This window comes from Akebia trifoliata, chromosome 5 (genome assembly GCF_017979445.1).
Source record: "Akebia trifoliata isolate Shusen 1 chromosome 5, ASM1797944v1, whole genome shotgun sequence".
In the NCBI taxonomy this organism is placed as follows: Eukaryota; Viridiplantae; Streptophyta; class Magnoliopsida; order Ranunculales; family Lardizabalaceae; genus Akebia; species Akebia trifoliata.
In genome coordinates this window covers 33,389,591-33,403,232 of record NC_141379.1, presented here as the reverse complement: position 1 = coordinate 33,403,232, position 13,642 = coordinate 33,389,591, and the positions used below count along the sequence as shown (strand labels likewise).

The 13,642-nt window shown below is 36.4% G+C and overlaps 2 protein-coding genes across 5 annotated transcripts; one reads left to right on the top strand and one right to left on the bottom strand.

Annotated features, from left to right (window-relative positions):
• Nucleotides 1-772: 772 nt before the first annotated feature.
• On the bottom strand, nt 773-4,225 carry LOC147402382 (F-box protein At3g56470-like). 3 transcript variants are annotated; one of them, XM_086444015.1, is made up of 4 exons: nt 4,040-4,225; nt 1,498-2,243; nt 1,251-1,394; nt 773-1,140 (listed from the first exon to the last, which is right to left on the bottom strand). In XM_086444015.1, exons 1-4 carry the CDS (start codon nt 4,066-4,068, stop codon nt 1,094-1,096), a joined length of 966 nt encoding a protein of 321 aa, XP_086300141.1. In that variant the 5' UTR covers nt 4,069-4,225; the 3' UTR covers nt 773-1,093. The 3 variants fall into 3 exon arrangements, with proteins under 3 accessions (XP_086300141.1, XP_086300142.1, XP_086300140.1); XM_086444016.1 differs by having other exon boundaries at nt 1,251-1,383; XM_086444014.1 differs by having other exon boundaries at nt 1,251-2,243.
• A 1,487-nt stretch (nt 4,226-5,712) lies between these two features.
• LOC147402381 (uncharacterized) lies at nt 5,713-12,882 on the top strand. Of its 2 annotated transcripts, none has more exons than XM_086444009.1 (7): nt 5,713-6,298; nt 7,828-10,139; nt 10,356-10,625; nt 10,746-10,826; nt 11,679-11,790; nt 11,882-11,948; nt 12,104-12,882. In XM_086444009.1, the coding sequence occupies exons 1-7, from the start codon at nt 5,899-5,901 to the stop codon at nt 12,198-12,200; spliced, it is 3,339 nt and encodes a 1,112-aa protein (XP_086300135.1). In that variant the 5' UTR covers nt 5,713-5,898; the 3' UTR covers nt 12,201-12,882. The 2 variants fall into 2 exon arrangements, with proteins under 2 accessions (XP_086300135.1, XP_086300136.1); XM_086444010.1 differs by having other exon boundaries at nt 6,279-6,305.
• Nucleotides 12,883-13,642: the final 760 nt, after the last annotated feature.

Sequence of the window (13,642 nt, the reverse complement as noted above, 5' to 3'; positions counted from 1 at the left end):
ATTGGTGATAAACCAGGAGAGAGTGACAGTCACTTACAGCCTAAGATTGAGGTAGTTTGCACAGTTGACAAATTTTTCAATAATTCATCATACACGAATTTCCCGAATAATACAATAATCGATTGCAATTCAACTCCCTGAAAAGAAGTGATTTTTTTTATTTTTTTTTGACATTTTAAATTTGTTCAATTAAACAAAAACAAAGTTGTGTAAAGATGGCTAAAATCTCGAGTTCTATCCTCTTTTTAATTTTCTTAAATTACCAATGCCAATACATATGGATATTGCTCTTAAATTAAATGTCTGATCATTTTCAACATTTCTTAAGAAGCTACAACTTGGATTTCCCTCGTCAAATTGAACTCAATTGAGGTGACTTATGATCCTAATTATTGAAGATAAGAAGTCTCATTGTCTTGGATGAGTCAATTCGTTTTGGATGAGATAAATCATTTAACTCGATTCACAATTATTTATTCATATATATATGACAATAATTATAATTTTTTTAATTATAAAATAAGACAGGTTATAAATAATTTATTCATAGAAAAATAATTATTTAAATGAAAAAAATAAAATCGGCCAAGTTTTATTGGCTCGACCTAGACCTTTAAAATATCGTCCTTTGTCTCGTGAGATGGTGTGAAGCCTGAGACGTGGGTAAATCCCTCTCATTAGTGAACGAGAACAAGATTTGAACACGCTTGCAATAACACAAGACATGACTTTAAACAGTATTAAATAGAAGAACATGAACAAGATTTGAACCTGCTTGCAATAACAAAAGACATGACTTTAAACAGGATTAAAATTGAAGAACATGATTCATTTAACTGACACCAAAACTAAGTGATGGGGCTTCGTAGATCAGATAAAACCCATCAGATATCACAGCAAGGAAAAGTTGGTTTTCCAACCTGTTTTAACCAATTACCAAAAAAAAAAAAAAACAATTCAAAAGACTGTTCCCTTATAAATAGTTGATGAAAGAAAGATCCAACTTACCAAAGATAAATAACTGAAAAACTAATGAATTTTCAAATAAAAAATGTTCTTGCCAACAAATCTGACTAAAACATAAATTCTTGAACTATGAAGAAAACCACATAAGAGCCTCTATATATTCATCCTTTTCACCTACAAGAACAAAACACTAGATGTTATAAAAAATAATAAAAATGAAAAACAAACAAAACAAAAAAGGAAGAAGAAACAAAGGTGAATATTTTCTTCCTTCAAGAACACACCTTCAAAGAGACCAGCTCTGATTTTCAGGAATCTCGAAGAACCGAGGCTGGACCCATACTCCCTTCCTTCGACGAAGTTTCTTCTTGTCCTCGGCCTTGTGTTCTTCATTGTGAATGCATATATTGTAGGCACCTTCTCGAAAACTTGTTCCACAAGTAGATAGAGAATCAAACTCTTTCAACTCCAATTTTCGCTTAATTTTATTACTATAATAAACGCTATCTGATGAAAATGGTAGCCTCTGACCTGATTGATTTGTCCAAGGTACCACTTGATATAATTTCCATCTAGCATCTCCAAGAACAAAAGTCAAAGCAGCATCAGCAGAGTCCAAAAAATAGAAAATCCCATTGTTAAATGTTGCACAAGTTATGGTCTTTATCCGGTTTTGGGCATATGGCATTTTGTGTTTAGTCCATTCGTTAGCTCCACGACGAATCACATTTAATTCCAATGTGGTGTTATTGCCATGGTTAACAACACAAACAATGCAGTCTTGACACATAGGAGAAGATGAGAATACTGCAGCATGGTTCGATAGTGTCGAATGGGGGAACTCCGGGAGGTCTATTTTTGCACGGGAGAAGGGACAGAAGAAGAACATTGATCGGTCTCGGTACATAAGAAGCCACCCATCAAGTGAAGCAATGCATGTTGCGTTATCCAATTCCGGGATATGGATTGTGTATGAATTGTCCGAGGATAGATCATGTAAGTGACAGTTTGGTTTGCTATCATAGAGTAGAAACCATGGAACTTGTTTAGTTTTGGGCTGAGCTGAAGATGTAGAAGATGATAAACGCCAGTCCTTGCAAGTGCTACGAAAAGCAAGAAGCTCTATTATAGATAAACGCTTGGCGATCAAATCCAGAAGCTCAGGGGGAAGTTCCGACCAAGGTCTCAGCACAATGTTGGTGCTTGAACTATTTTTTAATTTTTTTTTAGAAGTATTGGTGCTTGAACTATTTCCCCTTTTTTGTGCTAGTCTTTTGCTGCCAAGAAAAGAAAAAAACATGGATTAAGTTCGTGAGAACGGATACAAAGTCATTTAAATTTATAGAGGACATTCCTTTAGACATAATTGAATGGAGGAACAAGTTCATTCGGACAACCCCGAATTTTTTTGACAAGATTTTAATGATGATGAGCATGGAAAGATAGCACCATAAGGTTTCCAAAATTTAGGGTAAGCCTTAGGCAGCCCTCCCATAAAAAGCATTTTCCAAGAGTCAAAAATATGTTTGTTGGGTACATGGCTTTCTGAATCCCACAAAAACAAGAAATCAAAAATAATCTAGAAGCTGAAGCTGTCCAAATACACTTTTGTGGGAAGCAAGACGAACAAAAATGTCGGGCTGTTTTGGTATGCTCTTTAGTTAATGAAAATATAACTGCTTTTGGACACCAAAAAGCACTTCATGGAACATCATCGATTAAGCGAGACTGCGTAGTAAAAGACATAAGAATAAAAGTGTAAGCTTGACGTAGCTCTTGGATAGAGGGGATCTCATGGCCATAGAACCACGCCTCCCCATACTCCCAAAAGGGAGGGGAGGAAGAAGGGGCTCAAACAATCGAGAGTCTGACCGACCAAGTGTTGACCAGCATAAGGGTAAGCAAGTATCGAAGCGTGAAATCCAGCCATTTGCTTTAGTAAGCGAGCTAAGGAACGAAGCTGTTATATACAAATTTAGTAGCACGTGTAAAGCAAATAACAAGTTACAAACATTTGACTGTATTCTGTAAGGTGTTCCTCAACAAAGAAACATTAGTTGATACCTCAATGTAGGCAGGGCCTTGGCCCATCAAAGGTATCAACTATTGGGTGCGGCCATGTAGTAGTAAGAGATAAGAGGAAGAAGTCTCTTGAGTTTTATTGGAACTAGGGTGGGTGGTCGGCAGGCCCGAGGCTCTAAGGACCCTCAACCTAACCGGAAAACTAGATTCTAAAATCTCTTTCCTTTCGTGGAGCATTATCACCAAACAATTGATATCACAATTGTACTTTTTTATAGAAGTGATTCCATATGAGCAATTTACTTCGAAGCAGAGCTTCCCCAAATAGGATCCTACTAAACTAATGAAACTTTGGTCATTGTAGAATCTTAATCAAATTAGTCTCTATGAGAGAGATAAGCCAACAATTATGCATCACAAGCAACAAGTGAAATATTTTGGAAAATCTTCAATCATTTTAATTTGTTTGAAATGGGCCTAATCATAATTGAAATTCCAAAGACTCTCAATAATCAAGAATTGACAACCATGAGAATGAGCTAATACCAAGAAACTCACAAAAACACACGTTTCTTGAATTATTCAGCATCATCAATGCCCTATCCTAAAATTTTGGGTTCGATTGATCGAATCTTTATTTTATGTTAATTAAAGTATCTTCATATCTACTCTCAATACCTCACAATCGATAATACTTTTTTTATTTTTTTTGCTAAAATAGCCAAGTGGACACTCTAAAGGAAATTGTAGACAAATCAATTAAATATCTATGATCGTGATGTCCCCTTGACTATGAACCCACCAGAAGACGAAAAATACAAAGTGATCCAAAAAAATATATTAAAAAAAAAAAAAAACGTTACTTCAACTAGTATCGATAGATGTTTCTGCAATAGTTGGTAATCATGGTTTCATTGATCTTGATCTATATATATGTAAGAGAAAGAGATAGAGAGACAAACATCAACACAAAAGCAACAAAACGAAACAAAAAAACAATCCAACAATGCAGAAAAATAATAATAATAATAATAAAATTGGAAGAACTTACCTGCGTCGAAGCGGTGGAGACATATTCATTATTATTTATTTTTATAGAATATTGAAAATAATAAAGAAAGTATTTGAGGTTCAGTAGGTGAGAAGGAGAAGGAGAAGGAGAAGAAGGAAGAAGAGATTCAGAGCGATGGTTTCGTCTATTAAGGTTTCCAATAAGAGGGTTTTTGAGTCAGATTTTGTTTTCTTTTTTCTTTTATATTCTTTTTTATTTCGTAAAGATTTTTAATTAGGAAAACGGCTAATGAGATGTGGGACCCACCATCCGTACGTTCTAGAACTTAAAAAGATTCCCTGTAAGTCGTCAGATTATGATCTGGGACGTCATAGGTTGATCATCATACTAGAGTCCTGATGATAATATGACTCAACCAATGGCATACTCAATCATGACACCTTGATGTGGGCAGACCGTAGATGTGTACCCCTCGAGATACACTTTTTTTATGGGGGAGTGCACTCGTGTATCCAATACGCACACATCTAAGGTTCCCAAACTTGTCATGCTAGGGAGTCGATTGAATATGCCACCTAGCAAGTCATATTACCATGACTCATCAAAGTAACGTGTCAATGGATTTTCAAGTTCTATGATGCCCCCCACCCCACGTGGCATACTCAATCGACACTCGTGATGTGAAATGTGCAAGAACAATAGATCTATACTCCTCGAGATACACAATTATACATTCCCATAAAAGTGCAGTTGTGACATGTCGTGTTAGGGGGGTGTCGATTGAATATGTAACTGTTGCAGAAACATCCCTTGAGGAATTACAATTTTTTTTTTCATACCTATGATATAATGAGTAATTGTTAGGTTAATTTTGATTCTAACATTCGAAGGTTTTACATAAGAGTCGTGCCAGAGTGATTGGACATGACATTGCGTTAGACACAAAATTAACATGGAGGTGCATACAAAATCATATATGCTTTTCACTCATATCTCAAGAAAAAGCATCTATGGTTCTATGTACGACTTTGAATATCTAAACTAATGTCGTACACAATCATTTCAACATTTTTCTTAATATAATTTTAAGTATATTGACATTTGTTCTATACTAACATCCTACAACACTGTGTTGATGTGACGGTGTGTATAGAATCATATAAGCCTCTCACTCATATCTTGAGAAAAATATCTATGGTTCTATACACACTACCATATCAGCACAATGTTGACTGTAACATCATATAAAGTTAGTTTAGCATTTTTTTTAATATATATTTATGTACAATTATTGGTACAAGTGGATTCGAGTTGAAAATGACTAGTTGACACCTAACATAATTTAGAAGAGGTGTCTTATTTCCAAAATCAAAGTTTGAAGAAAAGCTTTACAAAATAATTTTTTTATTTTAGACAAAGATATTTAGGTCATTTTATCCAAAATAATCTTAGGGGGAAAGATGATGGATTTTGGAATAAATAAATAAATAAATATTCCAAAAGAATGAAAGTTTTTTATGAGGGCAATTAACTCATTTTCCATTAGTATATTAGAGGAGAGCGTGGTCAAGGGACGTATCTTCAATTTGAAAACATAAGGGTAACTCAACTAATACCAAAAGGTGGAGGGTATGACTATTATATTCCCGCCTCAAGGCACGATACTTCACACGTGTCAGCGCACGCATTTGCAAATTGCAACCGAATCCTCTGTTTCTTACTTATTTTCCCTCCAAAATCTCAAATTCAACCACACCCCTTTCGACCTCTAAGCCCTAATTTTCTCTCTCTGAAAAAACATTCTTTCTTTCTTTTATAAAATTTCCTCTTTTTCACCACAAATTTGAGTTTTTTCTTTGTTTGGATTGGGATTTCATTCGAAGAAGAAGAGATATGAGATGGGTCGTGTTGAAGATGACGAAACCAACACCAGAAAAGGTAGTAATTCTGATTCAATCATCAAAAGTGGTAGTAGCGACAGCGACACTCAGAACTTCAACCCTAATTCTCCTTCGGAACTCGAAGATATGAACCTCGAAGAGTTCCAAAGCACAATCCCATTTACAGATACATTTCCAATTGAAAACGAAACTCAAGAATTAAAAGATATGGAATGCGACGAGAATGCAGGAACCCAGGTTTTATTGTTTGATGAGTATGAGAATCAAGTTTTTAGGGACAGTGATGGCGAAGGGACGGATCGAACGGAAGTGTTGAGTGATGCCGATGGGGTGGAATCTGTCAATAAGTCTGAAAGAGGGCTTGGAGATGAACCCATTGGCGAAACCTGCGGTTCAGGTTAGTTGTGAGTATCTACTTTGTGAATTTTATTAAAAATTGTGTTTGAATGGTGAAATGTGATTCATTTTGTTGACTTCAAGTAGTTAGAATAGGGATGATGAGGTATATTATATTATACCCTTTTATGCTTATCTTAAAGGGTTGTTTGGTTGCAAAGATTTACTCATTTTTTAATGGACTTATGCATTGTGATTTTTCTTAAAAGCATGTTTAAATGACGAAATATGAATCATTTTGTTGACACCAAGTTTTTGGGATAAGGATGATGAGGTATTGCAACACAGATCATGAGTGTTTGTGCTTCGTTTTGGTTAGTTTAAAGATATTATAAGTATTTGCACACTTTTAAGCCTAAATTAAGGGCTGTCACGAAGATCGGTAACTTTTGAATGGACTTATTGGAAGTTTAATTATAAACCATTTTTATGAAATATAATTACTCCCTTGTTACAATCCAATTATACGCTTGGAATGAGACTTGACCCGTTTAAGTTTTGTTATGGAAAAAATTTAAAATTAAAAAGAGATTCCAAACCGGATGAAACGTTGGCTTTTCCTCCTTTTCCACACATCTATTTTCAACTTTCAAGTGTACTACTATTATCATGGTTCTGTTCAATGTTTTGAAAGACGTTTGAGGCTTAGGCCTCATGGTGCACCACAAGGTGTGGCTCATTAAAAACGTCCTAAGGAACAAGGAATATAGACTGAAGTGAATATGTCATACAAAGAGGCACACAAAAGGTGTATGCCTAATTCAGCAACCTGTCACCGATCGGGTCTTAATGGGTTTGGTAAGAAACTACTAAATGGAACCAATAGCTTTTATTTTTCAAGGGTGCATTTTGAGACACATATTGGGGGCAACGCGTGTGACTTACTTGAAAAATATATGTGGTGGCTACCCTAGTTTTTCTATTTTTGTTATAAATCATTTATACGTTTAAAACTTTCATGCATGCTAAGCTTATGCCTCGTGCCTCGAGAGACTTATGTCTTGAGGCATTGGCCAACCAAGCGCCTCACTTCACGCCTTGGCTTATGGAAATATTGGTTTGTTTTTCTTGGAATGCTCTGTCAAGACATCTTGATTTTGTTTTTCTTGGAACCTCTCTGCATGCAACACTTGTCCCTGAACTAACCGAACAAATGTATCAACCTTTCGATGTGGCCCTCTCAAATTAAAGTCAGGCTCCATGGGTGTGATGTGTTGATTTTACTGACTGACGTGTACTTTGAGAGCGAGACTTTGAACTTATGATTATTATAGTTTTTTTTTATATATATAAATAATAAAGTGTTGTTATTTCCTCCTATTTTCTTTTAAGGATTCATGTTTCTACTGCGTTGCCACTAAGGCAAGGTGTCGCAGAGCCAAATCCGGGTACATATTCGTATCTGTTCACATGGTTTAGAATACACACTTCTTTCTGCCAATCCCAGCATAGTTAGTGTCTTTGGAAGTATTTGCACCAATGCATTGTTTGGTCCTGTGGGCATTAATAGACGTTGTCTTGTTGACTCAGGATCTATACGCCGGGGCTTTACGTCAGTTCGCAGAATTACTGCTAAGGGCACTAAGACTGACTTCAGTTATGTTCCAAGTAATAGTCAATCCGGCAAAGATCAAGTTCATGAGGATAACAAAAGGGTTGGGGTAAGAGATCCAGTTTCAACTGGGACGAAAGTATGGGAAGATGATCAGGAGCATAATACCATGAACTACAATGGGTGGATGCATGATTTTAGGGATGAAACTAGATGCAGGAGTGGTACTTCAACTGCTAGAAAGCTTTTTACTGACGATATACCTGGTAATAAAAATGGATCGAAAAATGGCAATGACGGTATTAATGGGGTGAAAGATTTTCCAGAGTCGCCGACTTGCAATCATGAATTTAGAGGGTTAAGATATTTGGGGTCGCAGGAACCTGGAGAGTTCTCACAAGCCGATGCATTGAACGTTGTGGATAGGTTTATTTCAGTTAATGATATGGAACTATCTCAAGAAGCCGGCCCTGTGAAAACCGTTAAAGGGAAGTCAACTCATGTCTCAACTGCAAAGAGGCCTCAAAGTTTGGTTCAGATGGCTAAACTAAGAAGCATAGGTGGAAAGTCAGAGATCTTTGATTGGGTTGACAGCCAGGAGGACGAGGGAGGGGGCGATTTCTTCAGTAAGAGGAAAGAGGTGTTATTTGGAAGCAATGGCCATGGGAGGGTATCTTTTACTCAACCCCCAAAGCCAAGGCAGCGTAACTTCAGAAAGGGCAAATGTTTGGTTGATAAGTTTGGAAAGGAGAAAGAAGGCATAAATGTCCATCAGAAAATAATGAGTTTAACTCATTCAGATTCAAAATTAATGTCATACAATGTGAAAGATGATGGGAAGATACAAAAAATATCTGAATCAAAAACTAGAAAGAATTTATTTGAGGAGTTGGATGAACAAATGAATCCAGAAGTAATCTGTACTAGCAAGGAATCACTGGAAATATACGATGTTGGAATTGATACTCAAATGGCCGCTGAAGCCATGGAAGCCTTACTCAGTTGTTCTCCTGACAACCACATTGCGCCCGAAGGGTGTACCAAACGTGTCACAAAGAAGAAAGCTCAATCAAAACACATTTCTACTCCAAAGAGGGTTTCTTCCGGTTCAGGCAGCATTTCGAGATTATCCAAGAGAAGTAAGGTAATTGATACCAAATTAATTAGAGAAACTCGAGCTAGATCTCTAAAACACTCTAAGAACCCAAAATTGAAGGAGTCAGGGCCAAATTCAGCAATAAAAACAAGAGTAAAGAAGGGAACCTCAAAGACTGAAAACTCAGGCAGAAGATCCTCTAAATCTTTCAAGGAGAAGGCATTGAGTGCAATTGACAAGGCCCACATCAAAGAGGTGGATTATAAGTCTTTCACACCTGTTGCCCTTCGTACTAGGCGGTCATTAGCAGTAAACCCATTGCAAAGGTCTGTGGAGATCCTTGGGGAAAAGAGAAGACGGAGCAGTGGCTTAGGTGTTGATGCACCCGAACAATTGACTGTTAGAAGTAAAAACTTTAAAGTAGTTTCCGACCAAATTGATGATGTTAAACTTAATAAGCCAAGTCAACAAGAGCCAACAGATCTTGGTGGAACACATGATGAGATAGCTACAACCAGTAATGATAAAAGACGGGTGCGGTGCTATCCCAGGGAGAGAACATGTAGAACTCGGTCAGATTACTTAAATGATGCTTCTAGCTTTGATGCTCCATCCATAGTAGTTGATGGGGAAGAAGTGAATGTGTCATCCATTACTAGGCCGAAGAGGACAAAAGTAGATGCTAGAAGTACTGCTGTTAACTTGGATTTTAAGAGGAAAACACGATCGTCTATGAACCCTCGTCCTTCATCTTCTTTAGAAAACAAATCTAAGAGAAGCTTTACAATGCATGTTGTGGTTGAACCTGGTTCAACTAAGACCTCGACTCCCTCTGGCAAGGAATGTGATGCAAATTCTTCATCATCTGCTGAAAGTTCAGAGGGAAATGCCAAGTTAGAAGAATCACCAAGAGTGAACGCTAAACCATCTGGTTCAGCTTGTGTTACACCCATTAATTGTTCCACACCTATAAGTGTAGCATCACCTGTTTGTGTCGGTAATGACTACCACAAACAACTTTTCGATAAAAGGCCATCAGGATCATCCCTCAGGAGAGAGCTTATTAGACTAGACGCCACTCCAACAGTTCCTACTTCTCCATTGAAGGAATTGAGGAAAAAGAGAGATATGGCTAATGCTCGAGTCTTGTTCAGCCGTCACTTGGATGATGATATAATTAAGCAGCAGAAAAAGGTAGGGTTTTCCATGTATCTTTTTTTTGAGAGATTCTATTGCAACACCAACTTCTGCTAATGCCCCAATTCATATGGAAACCACCAAAGACTTAGCACATATCTTGGTGTGTCATTAGTAAAAATTGGTGTGACAATTTATTTTTTTATTTTTCTGTTTTGTTGTTGATATGAGCAGAGATATATTGGCATGTGCCTGTTGGTTTCTACTTTACAGATTTTAGCACGGCTAGGAGCTTCTGTTGCATGCTCTTCTTCAGAAGCAACACACTTTGTAACAGATAAGTTTGTACGCACTAGGAATATGTTAGAAGCAATTGCTTTTGGTAAACCTGTGGTGACGCATTTGTGGCTTAAGAGTTGTGGACAAGCGAGTTGTTTTATCGATGAGAAAAATTACATATTGAGAGATTCGAAGAAGGAAAAGGAGATTGGCTTCAGCATGCCCATTTCTTTGGCACGTTCATGCCAAAGTCCACTTTTACAGGTGGTTGAAAATCTTGCATGTTTAGAAGAATGCATTTATCAGTTTTTCCAAGTTGGCAGTGATTCATGCTGCATCATTAATTGTTATAGTATCTTGATGTCTTTTTAAACCCATTTGCAGGGTAAAAGAGTCTTCATCACCCCAAATGTAAAACCTGGTAAAGAAGTAATTGTAAGCTTGGTGAAGGCAGTTCAAGGCCAGGTATATATTTTCACAATTTTTTCATGATGTAGCTATAAGAATTTCCTTGTAGCGATGTAGCATAATTTTGAAAACTTGTCTGATTTCATCTTTGCATGGAAAGAAGTTGTATCTTCATGACAGTTGCATACATCTTAACGTAACCAAGAAGTCCAGAACCATTGTAATTGGGCTTAACATGGTTTCTTTAGAGAAAATTGTTTAATTTGGAGTAGGTCTCGTCAGAGATTGGACTTGTAATGAAATTTGTGTAAGGAGTTAAAGCTGTTAGAATAGTAGAGTTCAGCTAGGGTCAACGTAGTGTTGGACACATCTGACACATGTACTTCACCCTTTTGGAAGATATAACTGGGTCTACCATGTGTTCTTAAAGTAAAAATTCGACACCCCTTTGGAATTTAAAATGTTCAACGATTGTATCAAATGCCACGTGGCATTCTCTTTTTGGGATTAATGACCATGTGAATGTTCAGCGTTTTTAATCATTATATTCGTACCAAAAATCAGCATTATTTGTAGTCATTATATTTGATCAATTTTTTAATCATTTTCATATAGCAGAATTTGTTTTTTCATCGTTTTTCCCCTAGTGTTTCTAATGTTCCAAGACAAATAGGAGCATTATGAGACAAATAATCCAAATGGGATTTTCAACTTGTTTTGTTTCTTCCATGCCTAACTCCAAGATGTCTCGGCTGAGATGAATCGAAACAAATTTAAAATTTGAACCACACCAACTACTATTATATCTAAAATTGTTACATATATTTCATACCACGCTTACTAATGCTTTTCAGATGGATTGATATCCCATTAATTTCCTGTATCCATGGTTACAAAAATGCTTCTCAGGCGGTGGAGAGAATAGGGAGATCTGTAACAAAGGACGATAAAGTTCCAGATGATCTGTTGGTTCTTTCTTGTGAAGAAGATTATGCAATCTGTGTGCCTCTCCTTGAGAAAGGTGAAGCTTTCCCTTCTATTCTACTTTCTTTAAACCATTCACTCAAGTGCTCAGAAAGTTGAAGGCTTTGTGGTGCAACTTAAATTTGCAGGGGCAATAGTTTACAGTTCAGAGCTTATACTTAATGGGATAGTTATTCAGAAGCTGGAGTATGACAGGTCAGTACTACTACATTGACAAGTATGGTTTAATGTTTTGTTCTGTCTCGGAAAATTTCGTCCAAGACAGGAAAAAGAAAATGGACCTGAAACATTGAATGTGTCGAACTTGCATGCTTTCTCAAACACAATTTTTTTTTTAATTTCCTCAACAGACACTCTCTCTTCACTGATCATGTCAAGAGGACTCGCTCCACGATATGGCTGAGAAAAGATGGAGATCAGTTTCATCCTGTAATCAAGAGTAAATAATCAATCTTTTTTTCCCCTTTTAGTTCTTTTTCTTTTGATGATCAGGTGTCAGGTTAGTCATCATGGTTTCTCAGTAATTTACCTTATGTTAATTTTATTGGGTTTCTGCTTGATCCATGTATAGAATGCATCTTGTAGTGTTTAATTATATTCTCTCTCTCTATCTCTCTTTTCTTTTTTTTTCCTTTAATGTTCTTTGTAGCTTTGGAGTTACATGCCCTGTTATCTCTACTTTTATTTCATTAGAGACACTGGGAACTCTAGGGTACATTGATGTTGGACATTGAGTGTTCAACAAACAAACTGATGGAATGTGAAGAAAGACTATCGATACAAATTTCCTGATGATCAATCTGTGGTGATAATCCCTAGGGAAGATGTTCCTTCTCAGGCGTGCATTTGATAAATGGTCTCCAATAACATTTGGCTCTTGAATTTTTCATCCTTGCAACGTAAATAATGGGTACAACAACAAATTGTAATGGAATTCTACAGGGATTCGCATAGATTTCTTTGGATGGATTTTTGTGGCCACCAAGTAGAAAGCCTATACTAGAGTTCATGGATATAATTGGGCCCAACCGGCTAATATATTTTACATGTAAAGTTAGATGTTAAAAAATAAAGATATTTAAAAAAAAAAAAAATTATTATCTTCATCTGTGGCCATTTTTTTTTTTTTTTTTCCAATAAAGATGAAAAGCAATATCAAATAATTTTGAAAAGAGCATGAATTTAATTTTTAATAAAATCAAAAAATCAACTCAGCTTGACCCAAACCTGTTTGTCAGTTTGAGTAACATTGATGTATTGCTGACGTGATCATAGATGCTTTTCACTCGTATCTTGATGAAAAGAATCGATGATTTTGAACATACATCCATGTCAGCAATGTGAGGATCAATGTACATTTTAATGTTACTGCAGTATTTTCCTTTATAGATGGCTGGATTAGAACCCAACCAGCTAACCAAGCCTCGCTAGAACCACCCACCAATGGCCTATTCATGGAGATGAATAGATGGAGTGAAAGGCCTAGAGAGACAAGATAAACAAAAATGATGTTGAAGTGACCTCAAGTCGCAATTCATGATGTGAAAGTGGATATGAACCAGATGCTTTCTCACTTCCTATCCACTTTTACATTGCGATATGAGGTTTTAGCTTGAGGTCACTGAGCGTGACTTAGCAAGTAAGGGTGTGTTAGTTTTAACATTCAACTTCAGATGTGTTGTTTGCAAGTCACAACTCTCTTCAATGATGAACTAAGCTCTCTCTCTCTCTCTCTCTCTCTTCTCTACATCTCTCCAAGTAGGGTGTCAATCGAAATTCGAATTTGGATTTTTTTTTAAAATTCGAATTTAGTTTGGATACAGATTCGTATGTTGGTACATCTGATCCGATAAAAATCGATTCGAAAGAAAATAACTATTATAATAAAT

Bases quoted from the DNA above. Each gene is read 5' to 3' on its own strand.
- LOC147402382 (XM_086444014.1), bottom strand. From the start codon at position 4,068: ATGAATATGTCTCCACCGCTTCGACGCAG. The intron at 2,244-4,039 runs GTAAGTTCTTCC...TTTTCTTGGCAG, and splicing joins TCTCCACCGCTTCGACGCAG to CAAAAGACTAGCACAAAAAA.
- LOC147402381 (XM_086444009.1), top strand. From the start codon at position 5,899: ATGGGTCGTGTTGAAGATGACGAAACCAACACCAGAAAAGGTAGTAAT. The intron at 10,626-10,745 runs GTGGTTGAAAAT...ACCCATTTGCAG, and splicing joins GCCAAAGTCCACTTTTACAG to GGTAAAAGAGTCTTCATCAC. The intron at 10,827-11,678 runs GTATATATTTTC...AATGCTTCTCAG, and splicing joins TGAAGGCAGTTCAAGGCCAG to GCGGTGGAGAGAATAGGGAG.